Below are 19891 nucleotides of genomic sequence, written 5' to 3'. Positions count from 1 at the left end.
TAAATTCCAGGGATGTAAGGAAAGGAAGCAACAACCGCCAATAATAAATGAAACGTTGGAAAGGTTGTAAAGTGAGATCAAGGAATTTAAAGGAAGGGAGTTTATATGGTGTATTTCCTGATCAAATCGGCCATTTCAAAGCGTCCCTCCGCCGTGTGGCAACGCCGCAGCCAGCAGAGAGCAGTTTTGGGAGCAGAAGAGGCATTTCCCCCAAAAACGGGTATTTCACATGTGGGATTTCAAAGGCTGCCGCGTGGCTCCGTGCCCATTGAAACTGGAAGAAACCCTTGAGCCAAAACGTACAGCCATCCAAAATGTGGATGTTTGGGGGTTATTTATCACCCTCCGTTCCCAACGTGGGAACGCTGAACGCAGCAGTCGGGCCGGGCTGCTCGGGGATGGACACTGCACAAGCAGGACTCGGAGGCACAGTTGCCTTTAAATACACTCTTGAATCAGCTCCCCGTGGTGTGCCAGCTGATAACGTGCTGAGGGTGTGGGCAGACCCAGGTCTTGGTTCAGATCAGGCCAGAACAGCCTTAGAAGGCTATAGCCGCCCTTTAGCCAGATGTGATGGGAGATCATCTCTTCCCCTTTGCACCCAGTTGGACCCATCTCACCCAATGAGGCAGGCTGTGACCTGTCAGACTGCTCCCAGTGACAGCTCTGTGGGTGCCCTCTGCACTGAGGAGGAGCAGGGAGACACCACAATTGCGATGCTCCAGATCTCTCTCCACAGCTGTGAAAATAAATGAATTCAACTAAGAGTAAAGGAATAACAAAAGCTCACAGGAGCCTTTCCCACTGCTAGCATGATCTGGCTGAGGTACTTGAGGCTTTCCTGGCGTTTGGATAGGATCAGGGGGCTCGAACACACAAAGGAGCATCATGAGTCAAGAGCTTCACTGCTTCGCTTCAGCAGAGGCCGAATCAAGGCAATGGTTTCAGGCCAGGGAGTGAGGCTCAAGCCCAGTCCCTGTCTGCTCTCCCTCCACAAGCTGTGAGGGGCCCATGCCATGGCTGGGGGCTGGTTTTTGGGCTACTGCTGGCCCAGGTGGGACCTCATGGCCAGGGCTGTCAACGGCAGCATCAAACCCTCAGGGGCTGCCAGCAGTTACCTTGCCCTGCACCAGCTCGTCCGGGTCACTCTGCCTCGGGCTGTGCTGTGCCCATGTGCTGGATGCTCCAGCTGGATCCCAAACCCTGGATCTTCCCTCTTGCATCACACCTGGCCGGAGCAGGGCTGCACCCATGCACAGAGGGGGGGCGAGCAAAGCTCAGCCCAGGTGGGAGGGACTGGGCTCCCATTAAATCCAAGGCTCCCAGAGGACTGAGTCCTTCACGGACCCACCCTTGTGCTGGGTTTAAGAGCTCAAGGTGCTGTTAGAGGTGCTGCTGCAGGAGAGAGGACGAGCGGCTGCAGTGCAGGTACTGCTGAGTGCTCCCTTCAGGGGCCCTGTCTGCTTTTCCAGCTCTCTCCTTCCATCCTCCATGCTAATGTTGTTTGCAGCTTGTATCCTTCCTCTCTTCCATCGCTCCTCTTTCTGCTGCTGCTGCTTTGCATTTAACTGGTGTTTGTTCCTGTGCCTTGGGAGAAATCTGCTGCAGAGATCTGGAATAAGCCAAGACATGGCTGTTCCTGCCTGAACAACGCTGCTGGCTGGCAGAGAGACCAAGGGCTGTTTATCCTGGGTGGGGAATGTTGCTGGATGTTCTGTGGGAAATGCCATGGGATTATGCTTGTTGCTCAGGCAAAGGGTTTGGGCTTTCCTCAGTCTTCAATGGGTTTTAGTTTAGCAGCAATCACCTTTCTGATTCACCCAGAGCCTGAAGCTTCCCCGTGATGTTTGCTGTAGCGGTGGTGCGAGGTGCTCCACTCACTCCGAAGTGCATTCAGCCCATAGCAAGGAGGCAATGAGAACGTGTAACGTGTTCTGTGTGTACACAGGGCTTTGTGGCGTGGCAAAGTGTTGAGAGTCCAAGGCAATCAAAATGCCACGTGGTAGCAAGAAGTCAGAGGCAGTGCTTTGTCGAGGTTGTTTGGTATCACTGTACCTTCTTAAGCCATTGACAGTCAGTAAGGTCACAGCATGGTGGCTCGGGTCGGTGTCAAGAGATGCTCTGAACCCACAGCCAAGGTCTGGGATCCATCCTTGCCTAAGAGAGCAGCAGAGCATCAGGGTCACCCTGTGGAAGCTCCAGCCAGGGGCACTGCAGGCACAGTGCTGTGCAGGCAGATGTACTGGCAGGAAGATGGAGTTCTGAGGAGGGGAGGAAGAGCACCGAGTCCCACCTTGTGCTGTTTGTCCTTTGGACCAAAGAGAAGAGCATGGAGCATGGGCTGTGCCTTCTCAAGGCTTCAAGCCCTGGGGTGCGGTGCTGTATGCTCAAGGGGATGTGTTTGGGGAGAGCTGATGTACGGTGTCCTTCTGGAACACCGAGAACCTGCAGAGCATCCGTAGAGCAGCTCCCATCCTCTCCCTTCCCTTGGCACCCCTGAAACACAAGGGAACAGCTTCCCTAATGCTGCAGCTTTCCTTGCCATGTGGGAACAGAGGTGCGATGTGTCTGTGGTATCAGAAGGGAGCTGGTGCTCCGAGGAGCTTGTTGGTGGGACTGAGAGCTCTCCTATTCCCCTAACTCATCTCAGATGTTCCTAGGATTAGCTAACTTAGTCTACTTCTGGACACACACCCTCTTCCAAAGCTCCTCTTGCTGCCCAATGCCCTTGCTTCCCGTGCCCACTGCCCAGCCTGCAAAGAGCTGGAGGCAAACCCCTCCTGGCTGCACTGGGATCTCTCCTGGGGATGGAGAACCAGGCTCTGGTGCTTGCCTCATACCCAGACAAGTTCTTGCCAACGGGGAAAGAGCCATCCCGGGAGAGGAAAAGGGAACACGGCAGCGGGAGAGGAGCAGTTTCAACACTGCAAATAACCCTCCTCTTCCAAAGCCCTGGAGACCCTGTCAGGAGCCTGAAACGTTGCTAAACAAGGATGCGCTGGGGCTGCTGGCGGGGGATCTCTGCGGGAGGATGGCTGCTGTTGCAGTGCTTCTCCCTGCCCCAGCAGCAAGTCCCCCTTTGGCAATGGCTGCACGGATGCTCCCCCATTGTGGGGCTCTGGGGGCTGCTCCAATACCAAGAAGCTGTCAGGGATTTCATAAAGGCTTCTTTTGGCTGCTGGACTTCCTAAGGAGTTCTTGTTTGAGCAAGGAGGGAGCTGGCTTTGTCTGACCGTCACCCCTCTCAGCTGCCTCCTGCTCCAGAGGTGCTGGAACCCGCTGTAGCTGGAGGTGTATTGGTATTTGCACTCCCTGCTCTGTGGGCAAAACACAGCATAACCATGGGAACCCTTATCCTCACCCTCATCAGCGTGACCTGCTAATCCAGGCAAGTCACCCTGCAGCCCTCCCCGTGATTAAACCGGGTGTAACGAGCCTCGTAAATCTTGGGTGTCCCCGCAGCTCCTTCCACTCTTCCTGGTGGAATGGACGTGTCACTGGGAGGCTTCCAGGGCTCACACTGCAAGGGAAACCAGCCCAGACTCAGCAGCTGGCTCTGCTGTGCTGGGGTCTCCGAGCAGACAGGGGACAAGGCTGTGTCCTGGCTCACACTGGGCAGAGCTGGAGCTGGGGTCTCGCTGTGCTCCCACCGCCAGTGCTTTGCTCTATGCAGGACCCATGGGGCCCATTCCACGTGGCCGTTGGCTGGGCTTGGCAAGGGCTATGGGCTGTTAGGGAGCACCAGGGTGTGCCTGGCACAGCCCTGGCCCGAGGGCACCCGGATTCACCCGCCCAGGAGGCACCTCCAGACCCAGCCCTGCATGGGTGCTCCCGCTCCAGTCCCGGGGCTGGCAACCCCGAGCCACCATGGGGGGGCTTTGGGTTTTCATAGCAGGGGCTGCCGCCGAGCTGGGCTGGAGGAGGCGATGAGGACCGGGGTTACTGGGCTGAAGCCTGCCTCCCCAAGCTGGGGGTCTGGTGCATTAAGCAGCTACCCCACCAAGAGCCTTTATAAGCGTGTCTGTCTCTGCCTCCATCTGCAGGGGGATTCCTCTCCAGAGCCTGCTTCCAGCAGCAGAAGCTCTGTAATTTCCACTCTAGATGTGTTTGTGGCAAGCTTATTTCCATTTCTGCCTGTGCTGGCCTTGTCTTCACCCAAACAACAGCGCTGCTTCCCCCCCTCCGTGTTCCTGTGCAGCCAGGGGACGCGCTCAGGCTCGGGTGAGCTCCCAGCCAAGCCCTGCAAGGCACGGCTGCAGCGCTGGGTGATCTCTGCCAGCGCTGCGATGCTTCTGCTGCAGCGCCGATGCATCGTGCCCCACAGCACGGCACAGACGTGCCACGGGCTGGTTGTGAGCAGTTAACCTCCTTCATCCCAGCCCTTCGCGTTGGCTCCTCCGAGCAGAAAGAGCCTGCACCCGATGCTCAGGATTCTTGCGAGGAGCCTGGAGCCCTCCCACTTTAACCCAGGGAAGGGAGGGTAGGTTTGGAGGCTCATTCTGGCAGCATCAGGCATGAGACAGATCAGAAAGTCAGGGCAGGAGTACAAGAGAGGAGGGAAGCTGTTGTGTGCATGCTCCTGGAGCCCCCTGACAGTCCCGGTTCATGCATACTGCACGTTATTTCTGTACCTACTTAAATTAAAACCAGCCCTGTCTTGCGGACGCTGACTGGAGCCAGGCAGCTCTTGTCCCCAGGGGAGAATCCAATTTTCACTCCATCTCACTTGTGTTTTTGACCTGGAATGACTCTTCTTTTTATACTCTCTGCAAGCCTTGTGCTGCGCTGCACCCCTCGCAGCATCGCCTGTGGCACCATGGCACATACGTGCTCCCAGGCAGGACCCGTGGACCTGTGCTGATGGCAGCTCCCCTGTGGTCCAGCTCTTCCCACCCGTTTTCTGGTACATCCCAGCTGCCACTCCATAGGGATAACCTGCTCCAGGCTCATCTCCCATTGGGATGGGACAGACCTGGCGTGCAGAGCCCTGAATGCCTGGAGGGGCTGTGTCTATCCCATCTGTAGCATTACTTAGCTCCAACTCAGAGATGCCATGTGCCTGTCTGATTCCCAGCTAAAGGCACAGCAGTTGCCTCCCAGAGGTGTTTTCCTTCCTGCAGCACAGGTCTTGGTGCAGGACACATCCTCATCCTGAGCCTTTCTTATGAGCCAGCCTGCTGGTCCTCTAAATAACATCTCTCAAGAGGCTCAGGAGACACAGTGGGGTCTGGGCAGGATTCTAAATGGGTCTGAAGTATTTATTCACTTCCTGCAGTCCTTAAAAACCTCTCCTTGCTCTTTAGAGCGTGTTAAGTGGTGTGACTCACCATCCTCAGCCGCTCACACAGCAGACAGCAGCAGCGGCTTTGCTTCTAATGCACTCAAACCTTGGTAAGCTGTGCTATTCCGGGTGTAAGCGAGAGGAGAAGCTTCTCCAGGGTTACAGCGTTCACGGAGGGCAAAGCCAGCCTGCCCTGAGCCACCTCACCCAGCGCAGCCGTTAGTCACCGCTCGGCAGACGCGATGTGCGGCGCCAGCCCTGCCCATGGCGCGATGGACCCAGCGCAGCCTCTCTGCCTCCATCCTGTGACTCCACGGTTAATCAGCCCGAGATAGGAGAGCAAATAACTCCTTCAGGGCTGATGCAGGGAAGGATGAATACAGTGATAAGTGTAGCCCACTGTTTGGGTGTATTACACACCAGCTCTGCACAGGACACAGGAGCGAGGGTCAGCGAGTGTTTGGCTCTGGCTTTGTGGTCCCCACTGGTGCTGCCCTCCCTGAGGACCGGAGAAGATGGGCACGTTCCCATGCATCTGGCATACTGGGAAATGCACTTGGCTTTGGTGTCCAAGCACCGAGACACTGGGGTTTGGCTGCCCTGGTGGGTATGAAGGGGGACAGGTTTATTTTCCTCCTCCTAAGGCAGAGCGAGGCTCCCTCAGCACATTGGTGGCACTGAGGTTTGCTGACTGTGCCAATGAGCAGGAGGGAGAGCAGCAGCCAGGGGGACCCCCATTGTTTGCAGATGCAGTTGCACGACTTCCCTCACCTCCAAATGGTGTCTGAGAAACCCCCAGAGGAATCCAGCTCCTGTCATGGGTCTCTTGGAATGGAGGCTTAAAGAATACTTTCTATCTGAAGCAAAGCCTGAGAGTATTCCGAATTTAATAGCAATCAGATTCCTAGAGAAAGCAGACACATACACAGCCCTCCAGGGCTCAGCTCACGTTGTGCCAGCCAAATAAACCCTCCAGTTAAGTGTACACCCACTGCCCTGGCAGCAGCTCCATCCCTATGGCCCGTGGCAGGTCTGACCTGCGTGGTTCCGGGCTCACTGTCTGCTCCGGGTGGCTTCCAAGGGTCCCACATTGATGTTGTTGGAGTCGTCCTTCATTCCTCCCCAGGCAAACAAGCAGTGTGCAGCTGGAGCGGAATGCAGCGTTCAGGCCTTCGAATCCTGAGAAGCTGGTGGGAATTAATCCCCCTTGCACTTGCCCGGATGCACTGTGGCGGCGGGAGCAGGGGCTGGAAGGGGGTGGAAAAGCAATAGGGGATGACTTGTTTGCTTATGAGCTGGATTCCAGCTTTGCGCTCCAAATCCCTGCTTTTATAGAGCTTTCCGCTGCAGCCTGCTCCTGCCCGGGGCATGCCTGTGTAACCGCTCCTCTCTCTGCATTCCTCAGATTCTTCTGCTTGAGACTGGAGCGAAGGGGTCCGAAGTCCTTGGTGGAGAAAAGGAAGAGGGGAGGCCGAGGAGGAGATTTCCCTAAGCCATCCAAGCAGGAAGCCAAAGCATGTCCCAGGTCATACAAAGCCACGTGCTGCGCGTCGGACAGACTGTGTGTGTTTCCTCACGGGAGGAGAGCAAGAGCTTGCACCCAGCCGGGTACCAGGGATGCTCAGCGCTGCCCATGCAGTGCACCTACTACTCCACAGAGGGCTGGGCTGACCCGCCGGCCATGGTGCACACCAACACACGCCTGCTGCCCCATGGGGGGCTCTACGGAGCCCACCCTGTGTTTGAGCACATGGCTCCAAAGGATACCCCTTTGGAGAGACCGTATCAGCCAAAGGAGGAGGAGAACCCCGGTGTGGATCCAGAGGTTCACCTGGGGTCTCCTACCTTGGACATAGAGAGCCTCAACAAGATGATCCTAGAAATCGATCCGACCTTTCAGCCGCTCCCGTGCAAGGCAGTGAAGGATGCAGGCCAAGTGGCGCCTCAGGGTGACACTGCTGCCACCAAGAAACAGGATCCAGAGGCAATAGGTGAGGCAAAAGGTGCTGGGTGAGTGGTGGAGCTGGTGCAGCTCAGAGGCAGTGAAAACCATCTGCAGGAAGAAGCCTTTAATTCCACCTGATCTTTGCTCCTCTGTGGTTGGGGAAACATTTCTCATTAGAAATGGGACTTGTAGCTCTGAGGAAAGCTCCTAATCCTTGTTATTGCCATCAGTGATTAGGGACGGGCACCGACCCTGGATGGGATGTGTGGACGTGCTCACCCTTGCAGCAGAGGTCTGGTTCTACCCAAGGGCAGCAGAGCCTTCCTCAGGGTCATACTTGACCCGTGGAAGCACAAGGACTTGGAGCCAGACTTGCTAAGGTACCGGTTGTTGCACAAGCAGCCCATTTACAGGTTCCAAAGTCATTTTGCCAGGGAAATCCTTTTTCCAGAGCCCGTGCACTCCTCCAGCAGCATACCTGGCATGCACGAGGCAGAGCATCAGCAGCACACACCAACCCCTTCTTCCTGCTCTCATGCCTGAGTGCCTATGCGAACCCTTGTACAACAGCCCCCTATCACCCCAGCACCCTGCTCTCTGTGCTGCTCCTGCCTGTGGCTCCTGTGCAGTGTGTGAGCTGCTCAACAGCCTTGCACAGGGTGACAGCAGCAGACTGTGCCGCACGCTGCTGCAAGCACCGGGGTGCGCCTCGGGGCAGCTCTGCGGTGTGTTTGGGTGCCTAAAGACACAGTCTCCATGCTTCTGGAAAGCCTTTTTATCTGTCTGTGTCTTTAGAAACACCCTGCAAGTGTGTCCCCAGGCTGCTTCCAGAGGAAAGGCAAGTGAGAGGATGTCAAAGGCATTGCCATGGGGCTCGGGCGATTGTGGAACAGAGGCATTCCCGCTTCCCACTGGGATGGAAGGGGTGGCCTTGCACATAAAGTACTGTGGCAAAGGGCAAGTTCAGCTCTTGGCTCCTCAGCCTGGCTGCAGAGGCTTTTGGATGCCCCCCCAAGCATCACTCGAGGGCTGGAGTCCCCAGCAGCCCGCAGGTATCGGTATCATGCCCATGGGTTAGAGAATCTGGCTCCTAGTGTGGAACTGAACATCTGGGAATCTGGCTCCGGATTCATGGGAAAAGCCTTGCTGCAGCTTTCATTTTCTTCTAACAGCTCTCCTCTTTCTTAACACAAACTCCCAACTGCTGCACATCTCCCATCACCCACCTCCTGCTGCCCAGCCCTGCTCTCATCTCCTCATCTCCTTGGGTTCCTGCCTCCCCTTCCTTCCCTTGGCCACACAGGGGAGGCCCCACAACGCCCCTGCATCACTTCCACACCCTCCTTTTCTGCCTGATGCTCTTTCTAAGGTTCTTTCTTCCCTGCAGGCACAGCCACTTGATGCGGCAGGAGACTGACAGTGCCCTGAGCCCATGAGAGGGGCTTGTTCTGGTCTAGTGGAAACCATGAGGAGGGGTTTAACATCACAGCTGCTGGAGACACATTGATGGGAGTCACCAACTCCCTCTGGTACTTGCTTGCTCCTGGAGAAGGGGAAAGCATCCCAGCTCTGCTCCGTGCTGGTGACACTCCTGCCACTCCTTGATGCTGAGACCCTTGCCAAGGTCTTGAGTAAATATTTGAGCTCTATGATAAGCAGGAGCGAAGGCAACAAAGCAGGAGGCAAAAGGCCCCAGCAGCGCACAGATGCTTTTAGTTATTTCTTTAAAGCACAATTAAAATCCCCATTTATTTCCCCCTTTTGAGGGAGACATTGACAAAAAGCACCCAAAAAAGGTTTGATGCTGACACCAGACCCACAGGGCTCCGGCTCCTTCCCTGTGCATGGTCCAGCCGTGTTCCCACTGGGAGCATCCTGCCCCAGTGCCTCCTCGGCAGCTCTCCTCTGGCTGTGCCGACCGGATCTCATGCTGGGATCAGCACAGAGAAGGGGCTCAGGGAGTAACTTTTGTACAGACTTGTGCTCTTCCTGCTCATCCAGCTTTATGCCCTAGGGGTCTGCTTGTTCCTTGCAGTAAACTGGGTCTGCAGCACTTGGCATCCCAGGGGCAGCTGCTCTGCCCTGGCCAGCGGGTCCCAGCACAGGAACCAGGCACATAAACCACCAACTGCCAGGGAGCTCAGGGCTCGCAAGAGCAGCTTCTCGTTGCTGCAGCAAAGGGGCTTTTCCCCCTCCAAAAACACCTTCAAGAAGGGGAACTTTCCTGAGCTCCATGGCAGGGCAAGAACCAGGAGCCGAAAACAGAGCTGGGCACGTTCAGACTAGAAAGGAGCATGCTTAAAGCAGTGGAGGTGATTAAACACTGGAACAGCCTCCCTAGGGAGGTGATGAATTCACCAGCACTGCGAGCACATAAATCAAGCCTGAGTGGCTCTTGCTAAAAGGCATCTTCTAGCCCAGACAGAGATGATGGCTTGTCCAAGGCACATAGAGACTGACATGCACCATGGGGAGCCAGCACCCCCTTGTCCTGTCCCTGAGGTCGCACTGAAGTCTGGGAGCAAGCGATGCTCTGCTAGATCCAGATAATGGTTGGCAAAGAGGGAGGAGGAGATGGGGCAGTGCCTTGCCTGCCCCGAGCGTGACTGGAAGAGCACGAGGGACCCCACAGCAGGACACAGGGGCAGAAATTGCCTTGGGAATGAGCACTCTTGTGCAGAATGGGAGAAGGGAAGGGTGCGCAGGCCCCATAGCTCGCACCTACAGCCTTGTGGCTGCCCTCTGCCTGGGTGCTGGTGCCCCTGGGGGGCCAAGGACCCCTCTCCCTGTGCTCAGAGGGTGTGCAGGGCCCCGTGCCTGCTGCCGTGGGCCCCCTGCAGCCCGGTGCCACCCCTGGGGAAGCAGCCCCGTGTTTGTCTCCTGAGTCAGGTACAAGCAGAGCCGCAGCCGGAGGAAGCTCCCTGCTTGGCTGCAGGTCCCAGCAGGCCCCGGGGGTGCAGTGCAGGATGGGGGGGTCTGTGCAGTCAGACCTGACCGTGTGTAACCCCTTCTCCCTGCCAGCACCGGGGGGGGGTCCCTGTGGCTTGGGGTCTGTGAAGGAATCAGCCCTCACAGGGTCTTAATGAAGACAGTGTTGGGCCATGGGGTCCTCCCTGGGTGCAGCACCCTGCAGGGCATGTGCAGCAGAGCCAGGATGAATAGCAAGAAGGGATGAGTGTGTGCCATGGAGCTTAGCTAACAAACCTGATTCACACTGAGCTGGTAACGACCTCCTCTTTCCTCCTGCAGACATCAAATACATTGAGATGACGCCAGGCAGAGCCACGTGTCCCGAGCGGCTGCAGGGCTCCCCCAGCCCTTCGGGCACCCCATTCTCGAGGTCCCCCCAGGGCAATGGTTTCCTGTCCCAAAAAGGGGGGCTCAGAGGCAACGTGAGCACCAGTGGCAGCGTGGTTTTCTCCAGCCCATCCAGCCCCAGGCCAACCCCTGCAGCCTCCCCACCGCAGAGCAGCGCAGCCGAGTGCGTGGCTGTGCCCCAGCAGTGCCGGACCGAGAGCATCTCCTATGGCCCCAGCACTCCCAGCACCTCCCCAGGCCTCGACAACCTGCTGAAACCAGTGCCCGTGGTGAGGGCTCAGCAGAGGGGCAGCCGGGTGTCCATGCTGTCCACCAGCCCCGGCTCGGACACCAGTTACATCCTTGGAAGGTAACTGCTGCCTCGCGTCTGATGGTGGGGATGGAAGGGGCATGGGGTGGTTATCCCAAGTCCCACGGTCCAAAACCTCCTTCCTCAGGCTGGGGCTCGATGCCCCACAGGGATGCTGTGGTCCCTGGGGTGCTCTGTGCATTGCATCCCAGCTAAGCAACCCCTCCTGCTCTCTGTGTCCCTTTGCAGCAGCACCTACTCGCTCCACAACGACGACTCGGATGCTCACCCCGCTGACTGCCCGTCCCCTGCCAGCTCCCTGGGCAGCCCCTGCCCACCTTCCCCAAGCATCACCTCACACTCAGGAGAAGCTTTTGGCCTGAGTGCCCCCCAGCCCAGGGCAGACTCCTCCACCAAAGCCAGCACCTCCCCAGCCCAGAAGGGACAGGCCAGCAGCTGCCCCCCCTCCATCCTCAACTCAGCTGACATCCCGGTGCTGCTGGTGAACGGGTGCCTGAAACAAGGGGATGCATCTTCCAGGCTGGCCAAAGCCCCCCCAGCCTCTGTCAAGCAGGTCCCTGCTCCCACCTGCAGCCCATCCTCAGGGCTCAGTGGCCTGAACACCGCGCTGTCAGCACCAGCACTCTCCTGCATCCCGGACAGTAAGTCACCTCCCTGCCATACGCCAGGCCTGAGGGGGGAAGGAGCTGCAGAGCTGCAGGAAAGGGGGAGCAAACACTGTTCTCTACTCTGGTTTGTCCATGGGTTATAGACATAAAGGACAGGGTGTCCTTGCTGGAGCTGGAGATCCTCGCTCCATCCCCACCAGGTCGCAGAGCTCTGCGGAGGTCCCCAGCTCTTTGCTATGAGCCTGCATTAGCCACAGTGTTCTGCTCAGCAGGCAGAAACACTCAGATCCCCTCCAGGAGATGTGGATACACTTATTTATAGTACCTGAGGATGCCAACCACACTTGTGCTGTTTCATGCTTGTCTGAGCCCAGAACGGCTGGGGAGGAGGGGTTAGGGTTCCAGTTTGCTCTCAGGGTATCTAAAGATACCAGAGCTCATCGGGTCCCTCATTCAATGGGAAACACTGGGGCTATTGTTCTCTCAGGGCAGAGGGTTTTAATTGGGACCCTGGTGGGAATAGCAGGAGGGCTTTGTGGGTCAGATCCTCAGCGGGTGTAAATCCCCATGGGCTGGTGGACTTGTGCGGATGGGCACTGCTGGGGGATTCCATGCGCTGCCTGCCTGCGCTCCATCACAGCCTGCCAAGAGAGATCATTACAAGGGGAATGTATCCTTGTGAGGAGCAGGGAGGAAGCTCTGCTCACAGGGATTGAACACAACAACCTTCAACCCCAGCCAGCCTGAAAGAGGAGTCTCTTTGCCAGAGCTCCATCCTCTTGGTGATGGCTGCTGTGAAGTGTGCCAGGTCCTAGGCACTGCACGGTCTCTTGCAGGTCCCCTCAGGGCTGGGCAGCCGACTATGAAGTTTGTGATGGACACATCGAAATACTGGTTCAAGCCAAGCATAACCAGGGAGCAAGGTAAGGCAGCAAAGGGGCTCTGCAGGGGTAAACCCACCATAGGATTGCTCTTAGGAGGATGCTGCCTGTTCCCCAGGCTGGAGCTTTCCCCCCGCAGCATCCCAGTGCCGATGCTGAGGTCCTGTGCAGACTCAGGGCAACTCAAAGTATACTGATCCCCACTCCCAGGTGCCACAGCCCCTTTGTGACTCCCTTAACTCCAACAGTTCCTCCTCCTTCTGATGTGCTGCTACTCAGCATGGCCTGGGCAGGGACTGACTCTGTCCTGGGACTACAGGACCCATGGGACCAAGCCAGGTCCCTCACTCCGCAGGGGCACCACATCTGGTACCCACATAAGGGACGTGTGTGTCCTCTGCACGTGCTGCCAAGGAGCGACTCCCCTTGAGAGCATCAGCAACACGGGGAGGTTCTACCTGTTTAACTTGGCTGAGCCTCTTCCTGTGCTTTGACAGCGATCCAGCTGCTGAAGGACAAGGAGCCAGGCACGTTCGTGGTGCGGGACAGCACGTCGTACCGCGGCTCGTTCGGGCTGGCCATGAAGGTTCTCGTGTCTCCATCCGGCAGCCAGACAGGTACAGGGCTCACTCAGAAAGTGTAACCGAAACTACACAAACTGGAGCGAGCTGGGAAGCTGCTCTTGTCTATGAGAGATGCAAGTGGCATCTCCCTGAACCCCTGTGCTGGGGCTGGCACCGCACTTGTTGCATGGGGATGCACCGGGGCTGGCAGGGGCAGGTGGGGAAGGACAGGGGTGACAACGGCTCTGATGCTGGTGCTGACACTGCCTCCCCTCCTGCCTGCAGGTGATGAGAGCAGTGACCTCGTCCGGCACTTCCTCATCGAGTCCTCTGCCAAAGGGGTTCACTTGAAAGGAGCCAGCGAGGAGCTGTACTTCGGTGAGGATGCTGCCATCAACCACGGCAGCACAGAAAAGCCCCTAAAAGCCCTCAAAATCAGTGTCCAAAACAGGGACATGGGATGCGGGTTGGAAAACACACCTGAGACCCCACATAGTCAAACTTAGCCCCCCCTCCCTTCCTTCTGAGCTCCATGGGACACTAACAGGGCCTGAGGCACACAGGTGGGAGGGTTTGGGCACCAGCAACCCCTCAGCTCGCAGGTCTGTGTTGCAGGGAGCCTCTCTGCCTTCGTGTACCAGCATGCCATCACGCCGCTGGCACTGCCCTGCAGGCTCAGCATCCCCACCAGAGGTAGGTGCTGGGGACAGGAGAGATGCTCTGAGTGGTCCCCAGCCTGGGGAGGTGGGTGAGGTCCTGCAGTGGGAGGGGGCTGAACCCCAGTGCCCCTGCAGGAGGGCTGGAGGTGGAGCAGGGACATGCAAGAGGTGACTTGAGCCCGAGTCAGTGGTGACTGCTGCTGATGGAGGGGGGTCAGCAAAGCAGTGGGGAGCAGGGGACCACTGAGGGTGGGCAAGGAAAGGAGGAGCGGGGAGATCGGAGATGAGGGAAATGGAGGGTAAGTGGTGACCCAGAGCGCCCTGTGCATCAGTGCTCCTGCTTGTTGTTTGTGCAGATCTTGCTGATGGAGAAGACAGCCCTGACTGTGCTCCGGAATCCACACTGTCCTTGCTGAAGAAGACTGCTGGTGAGGAAACGAGCTAGGGAGGGCACCAGGGTAAAGCTGAGCTGGTGATAGCCACAGCTCTGGGCAGGCACCCGGGCTTTAATCCTTTACCCATCAAACAAGAAGCTCTATTTTCTATGTCGTTCCTTCTGGTGGGGATGCTGAAGGTGTCTTTGCACCAACACCCATGGGTGACCTGCTGCCTTGCACAGCTCCCATGTCCCCTCCTGCCTTTATCACCAGGCTGGAGATACCTGCAGGGTTTCTTCACATCCTCAAATGTGGCCTGCAGAGGAGCCGGGTATCTTTAAGGAAAGGAGACTTTTGGTCCTCAGGATGGTGAAAACACAGTTCTCGAGGTCACAAGGCTGATAAAAGACCCATAATTCCCACAGTTTTAAATAGCCTGTGGTTTTTAAGCCTCTCCTAATTGTATTGAACTGATGGGTATTGAATATCTGGGGTTTCTAGGACAGGAATGGGGCAGTTGGGGCTGGTTAAATTGCTGATGGAAGGCACGTGGAAACAGCACAGCAGGATGGGGAAGGGTCTTTGCTTCTCTTCCACCACCGGTACCCCCAGCCTGGGTGCAGTGGTGGGTGCTCTCCAGGTGAGAGCAGAGGGTGATGGGCAGGAGGCCATGGGGAGGATCCCAGTATAGTCAGGAACCGCTTTGCTTCACTGGAAATGCTGGAAAATAAGTTGGCAAGATGGAAAGTTCAGTTTGACCCAGAACAGCCCTTTACAGAGCTCAATCAGCCCAAAAAGTGATGGTTTAGGGTTGGCTTCAGCCCTCTGTTGGCTCGGGGTATTTCTGCTTTTCATTAAAGGAAATATGCACTAAACAGGAAAAAAAAATCCCAAACAAATGTGACATTTAGGAACTGGAAATGAAATACTTTTAAAACTCTGAGCACAAAGAATTAAAGTAAACCAAAGTAAATTCACGGTGGATTTCTGAGTCACCAGATCTTCAGTTTCCATCAAACAAACCTGACCCCATCCATGTGGCCGGTGTCACAGGATGATGCCTGTGACCCCCCCTGGACCAGCACCGCACATGGCAGCGCTGGTGCTGCGCTGAGCAGGGCTCTGTGCTGTCCTTGCAGTGTGCAATGTCTTGTACCTCAACTCGGTGAGCATGGAGACACTGACGGGGGCCCCGGCCATCCAGAAAGCCATCTCCTGCACCTTCGAGCTGGAGACGCTGCCCATACCCACCCTGGTGCACTTCAGAGTGACGGAGCAGGGGGTGACGCTGACGGACATCCAGAGGAAGTAAGAGCTGCTTGGGGAGGGTGAGGATGGAGCTGGGTAAGAGCTGCTTGGGGAGGGTGAGGATGGAGCTGGGTAAGAGCTGCTTGGGGAGGGTGAGGATGGAGCTGGGTAAGAGCTGCTTGGGGAGGGTGAGGATGGAGCTGGGTAAGAGCTGCTTGGGGAGGGTGAGGATGGAGCTGGGTAAGAGCTCTGGGAGGGTGAGGATGGAGCTGGGTAAGAGCTGCTTGGGGAGGGTGAGGATGGAGCTGGGTAAGAGCTGCTTGGGGAGGGTGAGGATGGAGCTGGGTAAGAGCTGCTTGGGGAGGGTGAGGATGGAGCCAAGAGCTGCTTGGGGAGGGTGAGGATGGAGCCAAGAGCTGCTTGGGGAGGGTGAGGATGGAGCTGGGTAAGAGCTGCTTGGGGAGGGTGAGGATGGAGCTGGGTAAGAGCTGCTTGGGGAGGGTGAGGATGGAGCTGAGTAAGAGCTGCTTGGGGAGGGTGAGGATGGAGCTGGGTAAGAGCTGCTTGGGGAGGGTGAGGATGGAGCTGAGTAAGAGCTGCTTGGGGAGGGTGAGGATGGAGCTGAGTAAGAGCTGCTTGGGGAGGGTGAGGATGGAGCTGGGTAAGAGCTGCTTGGGGAGGGTGAGGATGGAGCTGGGTAAGAGCTGCTTGGGGAGGGTGAGGATGGAGCTGGGTAAGAGCTGCTTGGGGAGGGTGAGGATGGAGCTGGGTAAGAGCTGCTTGGGGAGGGTGAGGATGGAGCTGGGTAAGAGCTGCTTGGGGAGGGTGAGGAGGGGTGTGGGAGGGTGAGGATGGAGCTGGGTAAGAGCTGCTTGGGGAGGGTGAGGATGGAGCTGGGTAAGAGCTGCTTGGGGAGGGTGAGGATGGAGCTGGGTAAGAGCTGCTTGGGGAGGGTGAGGATGGAGCCGAGGGCTCACGGCTGGGGAGTGCAGGGAGAGCTCCATGGCCGATAGAAACAGAGCTCACCCGTGAGCGCCCGGCCCTGCTCTTGCCTCTCAGGCTGCCAACGGGCTGATCTGCAGCACGTCAAGAGCTGGCCTGCGAGCACAAGCCCGTGTCGCAATCCAGGGGCGGACTTGACCCCTCCTGTTAGAGCACAGGGCAACAGGGCAGGACGCTGCTTTACACGGAGCCAGGGGCAGCATCTCCCAAGTGGGAGGCAGGAGCAGGCTCATCCCGAGAGCTTTGCCATCATCAGCTTGGTGGCAGCCCCAGGGAGCAGGACCCCCAAACCCCATCCCCAGCAGCCAGAACAGTGCAACCAGGGCTTAGTTTTGCAGATACCCATTTCTTCCTCCAGCTCTGCCCAGGGGCTTCCCTCCTCTAACACCGCTCTCCTCCTCCTCCCACAGGGTGTTCTTCAGGCGACACTACCCCTTGGCTGCCATCCGCTTCTGTGGGATGGACCCTGAGAACAGAAAGTGAGTTCTGGGCTGAGGGCTCCCATCCCAGTGGGAGCAGGTCCAAGGGGTGCTCCATGGCTCCTGTCTCTGCACCACTTGTAACCCCCGCCACCAGCCCTGCAGCCCCTGCCCCAGGCTGTGGCTTAGCTAAACACAAACCTTGGCTTTGCAGCTGATGGGATGAGTTAAAAACCAGTCTGTGAACCCAATTCTGTTCTCCCCTCAGGTGGCAGAAGTACTGCAAGTCCTCCAGGTAAGAGCAGCCAAAGGGTGCTGGTGGAAACCCAGGGGGGAAGATGCTGTCTCTTCCATGGGTGCATTGTAAAGCTGTGCAGAGCAGCAAAGAATCAAAGCTTAGAAACAAAGAGGGGGTGTGATAAAGGTTAACGTGGTGGCAGGGTGAGATATGGGGGGCGTTTTGCTCTGTAGGCTTTGGTGAGAGGCTTGGCTAAGCCCTGTTCTCCTCATCCACCCGTGTAGAAAGCTCCTGCCCAAGCCCATCTCAGCCTTCCCAGGGTCTTGCTCGCTCTGGGCTCAGGAAGTGAGTTTATATCTGGCTCTACCTTGTGCTCAAGAAACCCTGCACAGCCTTGCCAGAAACGCTTCTCCGGGGTCTTTTGCTTCCAAGTGAACGTGCTTGGGGAGCGGGCCAAGGTGGAACTGCTGGAGCCGGGGTTCTGCTCTGGGGCTGGGGCTGGTTTGAGCGGATTCCGTTGGATTCCTGGATGCAAACCGAGCGAATCTCTTTCCCTTGTCCAAGAATCTTCGGGTTCGTGGCCAAAAGCCAGACGGATTCGGAGAACCTCTGCCACCTGTTTGCAGAGTACGACGCTGTGCAGCCCGCGTCCCTCGTCATCGACCTGCTCTGCAAGCTCCTGCCGGGCCCATAGGGCACAGGAACCCTGGGACAGCTCAGGCCCCCTCGCTCTGAGCTTTCCCTGCTCCCCTTTTCCTGCTTCTAGGTTGCATTTTGGCAACGGCTCGTATTTATATCTATATTTTTTGTTACATACCAGCACATCAAAAGCCTCGGTTAAAGATTTTCATGCTCTGGTGAGACAAAATATTGCTCCAGGACCCTCCTTTTGGGGCATCGCAGGATAGGAGCTGTGCTCCCGAATGGAACTGCTTTGCCTCCCTCACTGGGCACGCACCATTCCATTGCTCTGGAGCAGTGGAATACTCTGGCTGAGGTCTCTACCAGCGCTCGGGGTGTCCAAGCAGGAGCTGAGCTCCTGCCTTTGGAGCCTCAACCCTAACCCCTGGTGAAGCTGGGGGGGGGGTCTCACCCCACTGCTCACAGACCAGCATCAGGAGGCAGTTTTGCAAATCAAAGCATATAAACCCATCAGGCCCCGCTGAAAAGTCCGGCTTCCCTAAGGAGCACGAAGCTGCTGCATCGGGGCAGCGTATTCCTGCCTGGTGCTGCTCATCTCCCGCAAAGCAGCATCAGCCCTGGAGCCGAGGAGCGGATGTTGACGTCTTCAGGACACTGAAATGCTGGCCTTTGGAAATGGATTTGTGTGACTTCGGGCCAGGCCCTGCGATGACGTGAATTGGCGCGGGGCGGTGCAGCCGGCGCTGCTCTGATTTACCCCAGCTGAAGGCTCTGCCTCCTCCCTTAGCCCACGCTTACCTGGTGCCTCTGTGGGGTTCCACTCTGGGCCCTGTGTAATGCATCCTGCTCAGGGGTGGTCTTCAATAAAGGAGGGGGTCACTTATCGGTGTTGGCCACTGAAACACGTTGCTTTGTTCCCTTCCACTGACGGGCATCCCTGTGCTGCTCCCCCAGCCAGGCAGGGAAGCAGCATCCGTCTGCCGCAGCTCCTCGGGACCGACAGAGCAGACAGACACTGGGGTCACTGTGAGGGGAGGAGGGCTCTCCTTCACCATCAGCTTCGTGTCCCTTTGGCTGTGAGTGGTGAGCCCATGGGCCCCATTGCATTGCACTGCACAGACCCAGACCCAGGGGACCGCAGCTCCCCAAGGTCAAGGAGGGCAGCTCAGCCCCTTGTGCAGGATGTGACCCGCTGCAGTGCACGCTGCAGCCGGCAAGGGGCCCCAGCACCACACCAGCAGCCCTGCCTGCGCCCTGCCTGTGCTCTGCCCGGCTGCTGGGAGCCACAGAGGAGGGCAGAGCTGGATGCTCAGAGCTGTTTCCAGTACCCAACACTTCATCAGCACTGCAGAGCCTGCAGAACTCCGGCCCCTGCATCCACCCTAAGGGCCATGCAGCACAGCTCCATCATGTGCATCACCATGCTGTTGGGACAGCAGCGATAAGCACAAGGGAGTATGATGGTCACGTTCAAAGGCTCTGACCCAAGAGGGGGCACGCTGCTGTCCCTCATCCCTGCCCTGCTCCTTGTCCTGGCAAATCCCCCTCCCTGCTGCATGATTCCAGGAGGGAGGGGATGGGGAGGTCAATGCTGCCTTTCCCCCACTTCAGGACCACTGTGGGGTGGGAGCAGGCCCCTCGCCAGGCGCTGTCTTTCACACATGGAATTTTCAGTTCATTGGAAAGCCTTTTCCAGTGCAGCGGAGCTGGAGCCCGGGCCCAGGCGGCGGCAGGGAGAGCTCAGCCAAAACCACCTGGATTCAGGAGAAAACAAACAATTCTCTGAGCTCCTCGTGGCTTCCAAAGCCTGTCCCAGCCTTCCTGGAAGCGCGGCTCTTGGGTTTGGTGCCTGGGTCCCGTTCCAGCCATTCTGTAACCAGCCCAGCCCCTCTGTGGCTGCACTCATGGCTCTGTTCCCGGCAGCCTCTGCCCCATGGCCCCAGCTGCAGCAGGACCCCGAGAGCCAACAAGTGCAGCCCGTGGCAAGGATGGCACCGGTGCATGGGGTGCATGGACACGTGTGGGGGACACAAATCCCTCTCCATATCTGCTGCAGGTGGAGCTTTACTCCCTGCTGAGGTGCAGAGCAGCGCTGCTGGGGTGAGCATCACCGCATCCCAGCACAGCGGGTACCATTCGGCACGGGCCTGCCCGGGGTCCCAGCCAGCAGCACTCCCAGACACATGGAGGGTGCAGAGGGTTTGGTTTCCTCCTGTCACCGCCTTCCTGATGACCTCCAGAAGAGGAAAAAGGCCACGGCACAACCTCAGCTGATGGGTACAAGCGGAGGCAGCCGTGGGGATGCAGGTGCCCCGGTCTGCAAACACCATGGGAAAGCCAGGAGCACTGGGCCACCAGCATTCCCATGGCTGGGCATCTCTGCAATGCATCCCCTGACAC

At 57.5% G+C, this 19891-nt stretch overlaps 1 protein-coding gene across 2 annotated transcripts; it reads left to right on the top strand.

The window, feature by feature from the left end:
- Positions 1-6589: 6589 nt before the first annotated feature.
- On the top strand, positions 6590-18079 carry TNS4 (tensin 4). 2 transcript variants are annotated; one of them, XM_061362175.1, is made up of 12 exons: positions 6590-7272; positions 10476-10893; positions 11083-11495; positions 12299-12385; positions 12841-12960; positions 13192-13284; positions 13522-13599; positions 13922-13993; positions 15082-15250; positions 16603-16671; positions 16880-16906; positions 17414-18079. In XM_061362175.1, exons 1-12 carry the CDS (start codon positions 6798-6800, stop codon positions 17541-17543), a joined length of 2151 nt encoding a protein of 716 aa, XP_061218159.1. In that variant the 5' UTR covers positions 6590-6797; the 3' UTR covers positions 17544-18079. The 2 variants fall into 2 exon arrangements, with proteins under 2 accessions (XP_061218159.1, XP_061218160.1); XM_061362176.1 differs by lacking the exon at positions 16880-16906 and having other exon boundaries at positions 6591-7272; positions 16603-16675; positions 17391-17556.
- Positions 18080-19891: the final 1812 nt, after the last annotated feature.

The sequence above is a fragment of the Neopsephotus bourkii genome, unplaced genomic scaffold, assembly GCF_033783945.1.
Source record: "Neopsephotus bourkii isolate Nb327-2 ecotype Australia unplaced genomic scaffold, CSIRO-AGI_Nbou_v1 NB_1090, whole genome shotgun sequence".
NCBI lineage: Eukaryota > Metazoa > Chordata > Aves > Psittaciformes > Psittacidae > Neopsephotus > Neopsephotus bourkii.
The sequence above is the reverse complement of the archived record's forward strand: the minus strand, read 5'-3'. Positions and strand labels throughout refer to the sequence as shown.

What these genes read in the sequence shown, in the direction of transcription:
- TNS4 (XM_061362175.1), top strand. Translation starts at nt 6,798, where the DNA reads ATGTCCCAGGTCATACAAAGCCACGTGCTGCGCGTCGGACAGACTGTG. An exon ending in AAGCATAACCAGGGAGCAAG is followed by an intron (nt 12,386 to 12,840) that starts GTAAGGCAGCAA and finishes GTGCTTTGACAG; the next exon opens with CGATCCAGCTGCTGAAGGAC. An exon ending in TCCATCCGGCAGCCAGACAG is followed by an intron (nt 12,961 to 13,191) that starts GTACAGGGCTCA and finishes TCCTGCCTGCAG; the next exon opens with GTGATGAGAGCAGTGACCTC.